General features: G+C 42.8%; 1 protein-coding gene across 1 annotated transcript; it reads right to left on the bottom strand.

Annotated features, from left to right (window-relative positions):
* Window positions 1–238: 238 nt before the first annotated feature.
* SRP9 (signal recognition particle 9) lies at window positions 239–7,775 on the bottom strand. Its single transcript, XM_084828660.1, has 3 exons — window positions 7,677–7,775; window positions 6,125–6,193; window positions 239–4,390 (listed from the first exon to the last, which is right to left on the bottom strand). The coding sequence occupies exons 1-3, from the start codon at window positions 7,746–7,748 to the stop codon at window positions 4,271–4,273; spliced, it is 261 nt and encodes an 86-aa protein (XP_084684786.1). The 5' UTR covers window positions 7,749–7,775; the 3' UTR covers window positions 239–4,270.
* Window positions 7,776–12,543: the final 4,768 nt, after the last annotated feature.

A 12,543-nucleotide genomic window follows, 5' to 3' on the forward strand; every position in this document is an offset into this window, starting at 1 on the left:
GAACCACTGCAACACAGTACCTCCAACTCCCAACCCGGACAACTTATCCAGAAGGATACCTGAGTCAATGGTATTGAAAGGTACAGAGAGGTCCAAGAGATAGGGTTGCACACCCCCGTCCCTCTCTCAGCAAAGGTCATTTCTTCCAACACCCACTGAAAACAGGATTTCTCAACCCTATCAAACGCCTTTTCGGTTTCTAAGAAGGCACTCATCTTTCTTTTTTATTATTTTTATTGTGATTTTAACAAAACATGGAGAAAAAAGGAAAAAAGGAAAAGAGAAAAAACTACATGCATAAAAATATCAGTGTTCCATTAAATACAACATTTTTAAAAAAGACAAAAGATTATGCATAAGCTTTAAGAAAAGCAGACTAAATATCCATATATTTATCCATTCACAAGTGGTGCCTATATACCACCTGTTCAAATGTTGATAGCATTGTTAGGTCCTCAATCCATTGCATTATAGGAGGTGAACATTTGTCCTACTAATGTTGTAATATCAATCTTTTGGATGTCAAAAGGGCTTGGAAAATCCATTTGCGATGACCATACATTAACTTCCAAGAAACTGTTAAATAGTTTAGGAGGGCATGTAGATCATTCAATATTAAAGAGTCTTCCAGTACAAAGTTTATCCACATTATGACCTCTTCCCAAAAGGAGGCGACTATTGGGCATTGCCAAAACATATGGATAAAAGAAGCAGGAGGTGTATTACATCTCCAACAATTATGCACATTAGACAAACGCTTATTAAAAAGACACTGTGGAGTCCAATAAACCCCAAAGTTTTTTGCTGAATAAGGTGTAGCTTAAGATCTATAGATACTAAAACAACCATTGATTAGGCAAATGGGGCGATCCAATTCTCTATTCCATTCCTGTCTTAAACCCCGAGTATCTTATTTACTGATAACAAGTAATTTATATACATTAATTGTGGGTCTATAAGACTGATCAGCTACTGTGTTTCCAGTAACAATGGAAATTGTGAAGCTGTAAAAGCAGCCAGACTAAACCTAGATTCTAACAAGTTTTGAAACTACAAGTTTTGCCATTTAGCCATAGCAGGTAAATTGTATTTATCATGCAGATCAGAAAAACAACAGAAACTCATTGTCCAGACCCAATAATTGATCCAGGCTAAAAATCAACTTATCCATTCATGTCTACTACAAAAACATTTTCTTTCCAATTTTTAAATCTGGATTTCCTGATAAAAGTCAATTGAGCATGAAAAAATGGATCAAACTGTAATTGACATCTATTATATGCCACACTACTCTAACAGCTGGAATTGTGGGAGGTGGGTTGTCTATTCTAATATGCCAAGAGAAGAGGGTCCAAACAGAGGGATTCTAGAACAGACCAGAGTGGAAAATGTGATCGGACTGGAAAAGACCAAAATTTAGTCCAGATCAACAAATAGGCCCGATGGTATAAAGCAAGGTCCAGAAAGCCAAGCCCACCTTCTTTAATTGGAAGTTACATCCATTTCAGAAATATTCATGGTGGAGAGGACCCCCCCCCCCATTTACAAAACAAAGCATTGAATTTTTGGAAATATTTGCCAGGTAGAGGCAGAGGAATCCCACATATAACATAAACAATCTGAGGTATGATATTCTCTAAGAGCCCCTACCAAAAGTAGCAAGGCAGGTGGCTACCAGGAAAAGGGCATTTTATGTTGAGGCAAAGACCCTGATGCTGGGAAAGACTGAAGGCAAAAGGAGAAGGGGACGGCAGAGGATGAGATGGCTAGATAGCATCACGGATGCAATGAATATGAACTTGAGCACGCTCCGGGAGAGAGCGCAGGACAGGAAGGCCTGGCGTGCTATGGTCCATGGGGTCACGAAGAGTAGGACACGACTGAACAACAACAAACCCAATTGTGGAACAAACTCCCTAGAGAGGTTCACCTGGAGCCTATGTTGTAGTCTTTCCGGCAGCAGGTAAAGACCTTTTTATTTTCCTAGGCATAGGAAAACTCCAGTATACGTAGGACACAATCCTGTGATTGTTTAGACAGAAAAGAAGTCCTACAACTTCCAGCATTCCCCAGTCAGCCATGTTGTAGGACTTTTCTGTCTAAACGTGCATAGGATTGCACCCTTATTCAAGCACCAAGTAGATAGTTTAAAAGCAACTGACAGTGACTGAACTAATGAAGACTTACTTATTAATATCTTAAGAATATCTTACCAAAGGAACTTGGAGATGGGGATGGGGGCACACCTGGTGTTCCAGCCTTCTTTGTCAGCTGCTCAAAGACAAAGGACGATTTCATCAACAAAGATATTTCTATGGAGGCTGGGCAACTCCCATTGGAGAACACACACACAGTTTATGGTAGGAGGTGAAGACAGCTGACCTTTAAGATGGCCACAGTAGCATAGTACTGAATAATTACGCTGTCAAAACTGAGCCTTTCTATAGTATATCGTGAAGGGTGAAAATGGCTTGAGTTCAACCGCAACCGAGTTCAATTCACAATGAATCACAAATAAATGTTTATATGAATATAAACTTTGGCAACAGAAGACATTGGGCAAGGCAACAGTACCGGCAAGTCTTTTATTTTGTTGATGTCGCAAAAGCACTTGACATAACATGAGGCAATGTATCATCATGTAGTAAATATACTAGACTGCATCAACACACCTTTTAAGAAATTGCTTTCTATTGTATTGGGCCAATATCCAAGGACTGTTTTCTTGGTGAACAGTATGGCTAACTAGTTTCCAGAAAACAGTTTTAAAACAGTCCTCTTGTTTTCATTTCATACAGTAAACACGCACCCCTTCATAAGTGATACTTAATGTAGTTGCATTACATCTCTCGATGGTTGTATTTAACAGTATGTACTTCACAGGACAGGATTAAATTTCGGTGTTCGGTGACAATATCTTCATAACAAGAAATATTTAAGAAAGCTTAAAAGGTGGAAGCTATATAGGCTATGGTATAGGGTAGTCAGAGGATAACCTTGATGGCAGCTATTTCAAAGATATATAGGGGAGCAATCCTATGGCTGCTAGTCAGCAGCTAGACGGCCATAGGATACCTGGTTTTCCAGGAACTGACCTTGCGGCCCGCACTCCAAGGTCAGTTCCTGGAGAACCGACCTTCCCCCTGGCATTTCCGCACTGCCTTGCAGGCAAAGCGGAATGGCCCTGCACTCCGTGCTTGGAAGAGGAGCATGGAGCAGCTAAAATGGAGTGTTCTGGGGCGGGGAAGGCGGAAATGCCGCTACAACACATCCTATGTGTCGTCCAGCAGCCTCCTCCCCCATTCCACCTTCCCGCAGCTACACAGCTGCTGCAAATGCAGGGCAAGAGAAGCGTGGAGGGAACGATCCCCTCCATGCTTCTCCTGCCCTGCATTGGATAGGTGGTCACCTCTGAGTTCGGAGGTGGCCATCTATCCTCATAGGATTGCCCCCTAGGTGTCTTAGCTGCATCAGATAACATTGTGGAGAAAAGAATAAGACATGCTGTATAGGACCTTTTTTACGTTATTAGCTCTTCCCTGTGGTTCAAAGTCTGGTTTGATTCAGCAGCCTGTCTGGCACCAAGCTCAAGCAGAGTACTGGATTTGCTGCCAGGAACACTTGCCTGTCACCAGCAGGGGGTCTAATCCTTTGCAGATTTTATATGAATACTGAATAACTAATAGACTGATGAATTTCAGGACAATATCAGTTTTGAATAGAGCAAGCCAGATACATAAAATGATTATCCACAGGCTTAGTTGCATTGCCAATTCTATGTTTTGCCAACTCAATAATATAACCACATATAAATGTGTATTACATCCGCTTTCTACATTACTAATTGTCTTTCACTTCAGCAAACACAGAAACATAAAATTCAACAAGAATAAAAAGAAATCCCTCTATATGATAGCATCCTGCAACCCCTCAGAAGAACAAACCTGTTTCCTCTTTTTTAGAGCAGAGTGCTGAAGAATTACAAAAGTAAGTGTACAAATCTGGCGGAACACACTTAACCTTTAATATTTCCAGAACATAACATTCATTCTCCTGCTCAAATTAAAAAAAAATAAATAGAGGCTTTCAAATGAAAGCATATAGTCTCCTAGCCACTCTGAAGTGGAGCCTGAAAATCCTTACAAAACCCACTTCAGCTTTTAATAATCCATTTGATGCCACCAGACTTCTCTTCCAACATTTTCCCAAATCCAAGTGATATTTTCCTCCTGTGAAATATAATTAGAGCATTCATTTTATTTCCAGATATTCAGTCTGTTTCCATGGCAACACTGCGGGATTCTTTGGCTACCATGAGTCGCATTAGTTGACTGTGGAATTTCTCAATCTTCTTGACATCTTGAGCCTGGTCGGTCCTATAGAGTAGACACTGAAAGAAAGATGAGTGGCTTAGCAAGGTTTCTTTCAATGTATCTGAACCTAATTTTAATATTAGCTTGCAAGACAGACACCAAGAAAATACATTAGACTAGAGAATATTGCACAAGGTCAAATTAGTTTTTTACCCCCATATTTTTAGAACACAGAATTGTATCTGCAATACAGTCTTGGTTTTACAATGCAAGTTAAATCATTTGTATAACAGACTTAGGTCAGTGTGCTGATGGTTGTAAGGACAAAACTATTATATAGGCAAAAGAGCAAAGGGCTGGATGTGCCCGATATCGTCTGAACTTGGAAGCTAAACAGGGTCTGCCCTGGTTAATACTTGGATGGGGAACCACCTGGGAATCAGGCTTCCTGCACTAAGCAGGGGGTTGGACTCGATGGTCTTGTAGACCCCTTCTAACCCTATGATTCTATGAGCCAAATACAGTTACTTGAGTTCACAGTGCTACAAACACCTTTCAACCGACACACGTGTAACCCAGTCAAGTGCATAATTTACTGTAAGCCCTACCATGTTCAATGGGACTTGCTCACAAGTGTGCATAGAAATTGTAGCCTAAGTATTAAAATAATGTAACATACTATTACAGCTAAGACAGACATTAAGGATGCAAATTTAAACACATTACTTAAAAAATCTCCATCAATATACACAATTCGTAATGAAATCAGGTTGTTCACCTTCAAGAGACAATTACTAGCCTATTCCCACTCCCCCACCCCTCAGCACAGTGGGGAAGTTAAGAAAGCTACCTTAGGTTAGCCATTACTATAACATTTGAAGCAAGGTTCCAAACATCGACACTTCTCTTTTCACTGAATGGAAGCAAAAAAAGGAGATATAATTCTATAAACTCTTCCCCCATTAAAGAAAACCCTCTCCAACAGTGCAATCCTATACATATCTACTTGGAAGTAAGCCCCGCTGAGTTCAATGGAGCTTCTCTGGTGCACTGTAACTGCCACTTGGAAAATGAAGAGATTTTTTTACAGATGAATCTAATAGCAGCTATTTGCCACAGCAGTTCAATTAAAATGTAGTTCAATAGAACCACCATGTTCAGAGGCAGTTACTTCCAAGTACCAGTTGACTTGAACTAACAGCAACAGCAATCACCTTCATGGCCCATTTCTGAGCACCCAGGAGTATTTGGCTGGCCATTATTGGAAAGTAAAGCTGCACTAGATGGGACATATAAAGGATTCACATGTTCTCAAATAAACAGCTTCTGTTACACAAAGAGTTGTAACCAGAACTAGCAATCCTATCAACCAGAATGTGTAAACTATTAAAATGTGTAGGCAAACAGTTTTATATGTGCAATACACAGGAATTATATCTGCTTAATACTGTTATTTCAAATGATGAGCAGAACAGACAGCAGAAGCATTAATATTCCAAAAATGCACATTAGCTCTGAGACCAAGTGTTTCACTCTCGGTATCAATATGCAAAACTTCTGCCCCGCCCCCCCCCCCAACTCTTCTCAAATTATAGTGCCACAACCATACATGGAAGACTCTCAAGGTAATGGTTTGAAGCTAAATTATATGGTACATGGGAGATGCCCCAATAGTCTCCCTATGTTTGTTTGTTTTTATATAAACTAAAAAGCAGCTCTCCAGTGCTGCTTTTGAGCTAAAAAAAAATGCAAACAGCTCAGTTTGGTTAAGGGTTAAATAACGAGACTCATACCATGGCTATTTTACTTACAACAATATCATCTGTTACTTTGATGCACAGATTTCCATCACAGTGCCGGTATTTGAGTACCACACGCACCTGAAATGACAAATTACAGGTAAATAAACAGCATCTATATGGCTATTGTTTTTACACAGCAGTTTTAACTTTTAGCTTTGCTGTTTTAAATCTGTATTTTAAATTCCTGCACTGCTGCTAGGTTTTATTGTGGTTGTATTGTTATATTGTGGTTTTAATGTTCTATATATTTTAAATTGTTTTCTTGTGTGCCATTTGGTTTTAATTTTGTGAACCGCCCAGAGACCTTCCGCTATTGGGTGGTATAGAAATAAATAAATAAATAAATAAAAATTCAAAAAGTGTTAAAGTATAATTCTTTAATCCAGTCTTGAAAAATATATTTGCAAGAATTAGTAGGTCCTTAATTCTTTTTTACTACCCCAGTTGCCCAGACATGCTTGTCTTGGTCATTTGGGTCCTGAAAAGAATACACACAGGGTTAAAGAAGTACTTCCCTGCCTAGTCACAATTTGTACTTTGCACAGGATCCAGACAAGTGGCTATTTATAATCCAGCACAATTACACAAAATATTTCAAAAGTTCTCTTTATTTAGTTCAGTAAAGGAACCCAAACACCACCAATGGACACCCCCCCCCCCGAACCAATACGTGGATAAACCCTAGAAAATGCTGGATGTACAGATTAAAGCTTAAACTCTTAATCAAATACAGAAGATAGCACATTTTACAGAAGGGGTAGGGGGCATGTGACCTCAAGATGTTGCTGAACTGCAACTCCTGTCAACCCTAGCCAGCACAGTCAACAATGACAGATGATGCATGCTGTATGCCAAAACATCTGGAGGGCCACAAGTTGCCCAATCCTCTTATAGAATACATAATTAGACCTTGTTCCATGTGGCTGCATTTAATACAACTCAAGACACACCCACAAGTATTGTGCCCTGGGGAGAAGTAGCTTTGACCACTCGATATGGATAAACCACTACGAGACCCAATAACTATATACACAGACATACGAATTCATTCTGAACAGAACAAGGTCACTGGTTAATATAAGGGCACCTAGAAAGGGTCTCGCCCAAATCTACTCCAGTTTGGAAATACGTGACTTGGCGAGAGATACGAATACTTGCAATATAATCATGTGCCACAGATGCAGTGAGTTACAAAACCCCAGAACTCTGGATAGGTTTAATTCTGCAAGCATTTAAGTACCCCCTCAGCCAGAACAAAAAGAGACAATCTGGCCGCAGACAAAAGCTGGAAAAACAATTTCACAAGCCAATTCAAATACAGAAAAGCCCACTTTATTTTGCTTTAAAAACAGCTAGACTGGGTCACAATTCCGGAGTCACTAGGCCTAGAAGCTTGGGCATTTCATTCACGCCAGCACGCACCCAAACTGTGCGACACGAGCCGGGCACGACGCATCCAGCCGCGCCATCGCCTCTTCCCCAGCCCTCTCGGAGCAGAGCCTCTCCGGCCCTTCCCGCCGAGCTCCTGGTTCCCATTGCCCGAGCAGGCCCTGCCAAGTACCTTCATGGGGTCGGACAGGTAAAGCTTCTCGGCAGCGCGGGTGAACTCCTCCCAGGTCTGGTAATGCGGCATGGCGGACTCACTCCCACCCGCGGCGGCAAGGTACAGCTCAGCGCTCCGCCGCGCAACCAGCAAGACGTCGAGGCGGGCCGGCCTTGAGCAACGAGGCATGCCATTGGGTGAACTGGCGACTCTGACCAATAGCGGGGTGTGCTGTTCAAAGGTCGTTTTCTCCAGTCCCCCCCTCTTCCGGCTCCAAGGCCGAAGGCGGGGCGGGAAGAGGGAAAGAAAGCAAGACATGCTGCTATAGAGAGAACAGGACCGGCTTCCGGAGCTCGGCTGCATGCGGAGCTGAGCTCGCAGCGCCCCCTGATGGTCTATAGCGGGGAAACCTCCAGCGCGGCCGCAAGCCTTGTCCCTAGAAGCTTCAAAGGCCGTGTCGTTTTTGGCAAAGAGGCAGAGGCGATCATTGGTCACCGCTCTGCCCAATCGGAAGGAGGTCCAGCAGGCGAGACGAAGCCGTAAGCTGCGCTTTTCATTCCTGACTTTCGCTCAGTCATTTTTCTACATGGGATCTTACGTACCTTCTACATCTTACGTGCCTTCCCTCCCCGCCCGCATTTTTATCCCCCCTTACTTTTTATTAAAAAGGGGGAGGGAAAGGAAAACACATTAGAGTTCCTTCAATGATTGACTGATTGATCACCACGGTCCTCAGAGCTCCGTGGTGGTCTGGACCATTAACTCCCTTTTCTGGACCATTTGGGATTCTAACATCTGTTTGTTACTTCGGGTGAGAGTGCCTCCGAATTTGGAACTGAGGATAAAATTGGCGTCCTGACCGTGCTGTATAGCAGGGTAGGCAGATGGTAAGGTAGATCGAGATCTCTAGGAGATCTCTGGATGATTTGCAGTAGATCAGCAAGGGACTCTGACACCCAATGGTCTAAAAATGTTGTTGTTGTTGTGCAGTCGTTAAGTCCTGTCCGACTTTTCCTGACCGCATGGACCATAGCACGCCAGGCCTTCCTGTCCTCCACTCTCTCCCAGAGTGTGTCAAGTTCATATTCATTGCATCGGTGATGCTATCTAGCCATCTCATCCTCTGCCGTCCCCTTCTCCTTTTGCCTTCAGTCTTTCCCAGCATCAGGGTCTTTTCCAGGGAGTTTTCGCATTAGGTGGCCAAAATATTGGAGCTTCACTTTCAGTATCTGGCCTTCCAATGAGCAGTCAGGGTTGATTTCCTGGACTGATTTGACCTCCTTGCAGTCCAGGGGACTCATGAGAGTCTTCTCCAGCACCACAGTTCGAAAGCATCAATTCTTCGGCGCTCAGCCTTCCTTATAGTCCAACTCTCACAGCCATATGTTGCTACTGGGAAAACCATAGCTTTGATTAGATGGACCTTTGTTGGCAAAGTGATGTCTCTGCTTCTTACTATGCTGTCTAGGTTTGCCATAGTTTTCCTCCCAAGGAGCAAGCGTCTTTTAATTTCCTGGCTACAGTCACCGTTTGCGGTGATCTTGGAGCCCAAGAAAATAAAATCTGTCACTGCTTCCATTTCTTTCCCTTCTGTATGCCAGGAAGTGATGGGGCCAGATGCCATGATCTTCGTTTTTTTAATGTTGACTTTCAAACTAGCTTTTGCACTCTCCTCTTTCACCCTCAACAAGAAGCTCTTTAGATCCTCTTCGCTTTCTGCCATTAGGGTGGTATCGTTTGCTTATCTGAGGTTGTTGATAATTCTCCCGGCAATCTTAATTCTGACCTGTGATTCATCCAACCCGGCGTTTCTCATGATGTACTCTGCATATAAATTAAATGAGCAGGGAGACAATATACAGCCTTGTCGTACTCCTTTCCCAATTTTGAACCAATCGGTAGTTCCATGTCTGGTTCTTACTATTGCTTCTTGACCCTCGTACAGGTTTCTCAGGAGACAGGTAAGGTGGTCTGGTACTCCCATCTCTTTCAGAATTTGCCACAGTTTGTTGTGATCCACACAATCAAAGGCTTTAGCATAGTCAGTGAAGCAGAAATAGACGTTTTCCTGGAATTCTCTTGCTTCCTCCATGATCCAGCAAATGTTGGCGATTTGATCTCTAGTTCCTCTGCCTCTTCGAAACCCTGCTTGTACTTCTGGTAGTTCTCGGTTCATGTACTGCTGAAGCCTAGCTTGTAGGATTTTGAGCATAACCTTGCTGGCATGTGAAATGAGTGCAATTGTATGGTAGTTTGAATACTCTTTGGCATTGCCCTTCTTTGGAATTGGAATGTAAACTGACCTTTTCCAGTCTTGTGGCCAATGTTGAGTGTTCCAAATGTGTTGGCATATTGAGTGCAGCACTTTAACAGCATCATCTTTTAGGATTTTAAATAGCTCAGCTGGAATACTGTCATCTCTGCTTGCTTTGTTGTTAGTAATACTTCCTAAGGCCCGCTTGACTTCACTCTCTAGGATGTCTGGCTCAAGTTCAGTGAGCGCGCTATCATGGCTATCAGGGACATTCAGATCTTTCCTGTATAGTTCTTCTGTGTATTCTTGCCACCTCTTCTTAATCTCATCTGCTTCTGTTAGGTCCCTGCCTTCTTTGTCCTTTATCATGCCCGTCTTTGCACAAAACATTCCCTTGAGATCTCCGATTTTCTTGAAAAGATCTCTAGTCTTTCCCATTCTATTGTTTTCCTTGATTTCTTTTCATTGTTCATTTAAGAAGGCCTTCTTGTCTCTCCTTGCTATTCTCTGGAACTCTGCATTCAGTTGGGTATATCTTCCCCTTTCTCCCTTGCTTTTCGCTTCCCTTCTTTTCTCAGCTACTTGTAAAGCCTCCTCAGACAGCCACTTTGCTTTCTTGCATTTCTTTTTCTTTGGGATGGATTTCGTTGCTGCCTCCTGAACAATGTTACGGACCTCCGTCCACAGTTCCTTAGGCACTCTGTCTACCAGGTCTAATCCCTTAAATCTATTCCTCACCTCCACTGTGTATTCATAAGGGATATGATTTAGGTCATACCTGTATGGTTTAGTGGTTTTCCCTACGTTCTTCAATTTAAGCTGAAATTTTGCAACAAGAAGCTCATGATCTGAGCCACAGTCAGCTCCAGGTCTTATTTTTACTGACTGTATAGAGCTTCTCCATCTTTGTCTGCAAAGGACATAATCAATCTGATTTCGATATTGACCGTCTGGTGATGTCCATGTGTAGAGTCGCCTCTTGTGCTGTTGGAAAAGAGTGTTTGCTATGATCAGCGTGTTCTCTTGGCAAAACTCTATTAGCCTTTGTTCTGCTTCATTTTGTACACCAAGGCCATGCTTGCCTGTTATCCCGGTGATTTCTTGACTTCCTACTTTAGCATTCCAATCCCCTATGATGAAGAGGACATCTTTTTTTGGTGTTAGTTCTAGAAGGTGTTGTAGGTCTTCATAGAACCGATCAACCTCAGCTTCTTCGGCCTCAGTGGTTGGGGCATAGACTTGAATTACTGTGATATTGAATGGTTTGCCTTGGATTCGTACTGAGATCATGCTATCGTTTTTGAGATTGTACCCCAGTACTGCTTTTCTCACTCTTTTATTGACTATGAGTGCTATTCCATTTCTTCTAAGGGAGTCTTGCCCACAGTAGTAGATATAATGGTCACCTGAATTAAATTCGCCCATGTTTGTCCATTTTAGTTCGCTGATTCCCAAGATGTCGATGTTCAATCTTGCCATCTCATGTTTGACCACCTCCAGCTTACCTTGATTCATTGATCTGACATTCCAGGTTCCTAAACAATATTGTTCTTGACAGCATCGGACTTTCTTTTCACCACCTGACACATCCACAGCTGAGTGTCCTTTCGGCTTTGGCCCAGCCACTTCACTCTTTCTGGCGCTACTTGGAAATACCCTCTGCTCTTCCCCAGTAGTATACTGGACACCTTCCGATCTGAGGGTCTCATCTTCCGGTGTCATCTCTTTTAGCCTTGTGATATGTTCCATGGGGTTTTCTTGGCAAGAATACTGGAGTGGGTTGCCATTTCCTTCTCCAGTGGACCACATTTTGTCAGAACTCTCTGCCATGACCTGTCTGTCTTGGGTGGCCCTGCACGGCATAGCTTATGGCTTCACTGAGTTACGCAAGCCCCTTCGCCACAACAAGGCAGTGATCCATGAAGGGGGGTCTAAAAATAGCAACAGCTAAAATGCTCCGCCCTGCGAGCACTAAGAGTAGATTTTGTGTGAAAGAACTTGGTTCTAGTACTGATCTTAACTTCCTGGGCTGCGCACATTCTCAGAACCATGTTCCTTAGTCTGCCTGCCTGCGCCATTATTTTGCAGTAGCTCCAGTTGGTGGACCTCAGGGTAAAAAACAAAAAAAGCAGTAGAGGCTGGTGGCTCCGATGTCAGCGGGGCAGTGATTCCACTCCAGGTATCAGTCAGAATCAGTCAGATCTCTAAAGGAGCTACCTTGGATAGTTTCTTTAGAGTTCTGAGTGAAACTCGGAGCAGATTCACCACCCCACTGACATAGGAACCACCAGCCTCCACAGAAAAAACGGAGTAGTTTCCACAAGCTTGATGTCTACCCTTTTCTATAGCTAATCCTATACGATGGCAAAATTGTTCCATGCCAGATAGGATGGAAGGTTCACTTGTGCCCTTCTGCAGTTGCTCCATCAGTCACAATGTTACATAAGTTCAGCCAAAAGGCCCAGAGGAAGCAGCCAGAAATTATGCTTGGGAAAGCAGAGAAGAGAAGTAACCTGGGCAGGATGGGATCTGTTAGGCTCAATTCTGTTGACATTGATACAATCACAATTTATTTATTAAATTCATTTCTATACCACCCCAATAGCCGATGCTCCCTGGGTGGTTCACAAA

The sequence above is a fragment of the Heloderma suspectum genome, chromosome 1, assembly GCF_057233095.1.
Source record: "Heloderma suspectum isolate Gila_16-S chromosome 1, 16-S_ref, whole genome shotgun sequence".
Lineage (NCBI taxonomy): Eukaryota > Metazoa > Chordata > Lepidosauria > Squamata > Helodermatidae > Heloderma > Heloderma suspectum.

Bases quoted from the DNA above. Each gene is read 5' to 3' on its own strand.
- SRP9 (XM_084828660.1), bottom strand. From the start codon at position 7,748: ATGCCGCATTACCAGACCTGGGAGGAGTTCACCCGCGCTGCCGAGAAG. The intron at 6,194-7,676 runs GTACTTGGCAGG...TTGTCATTTCAG, and splicing joins ACCTGTCCGACCCCATGAAG to GTGCGTGTGGTACTCAAATA. The intron at 4,391-6,124 runs GTAAGTAAAATA...TCTTTCTTTCAG, and splicing joins AAGTAACAGATGATATTGTT to TGTCTACTCTATAGGACCGA.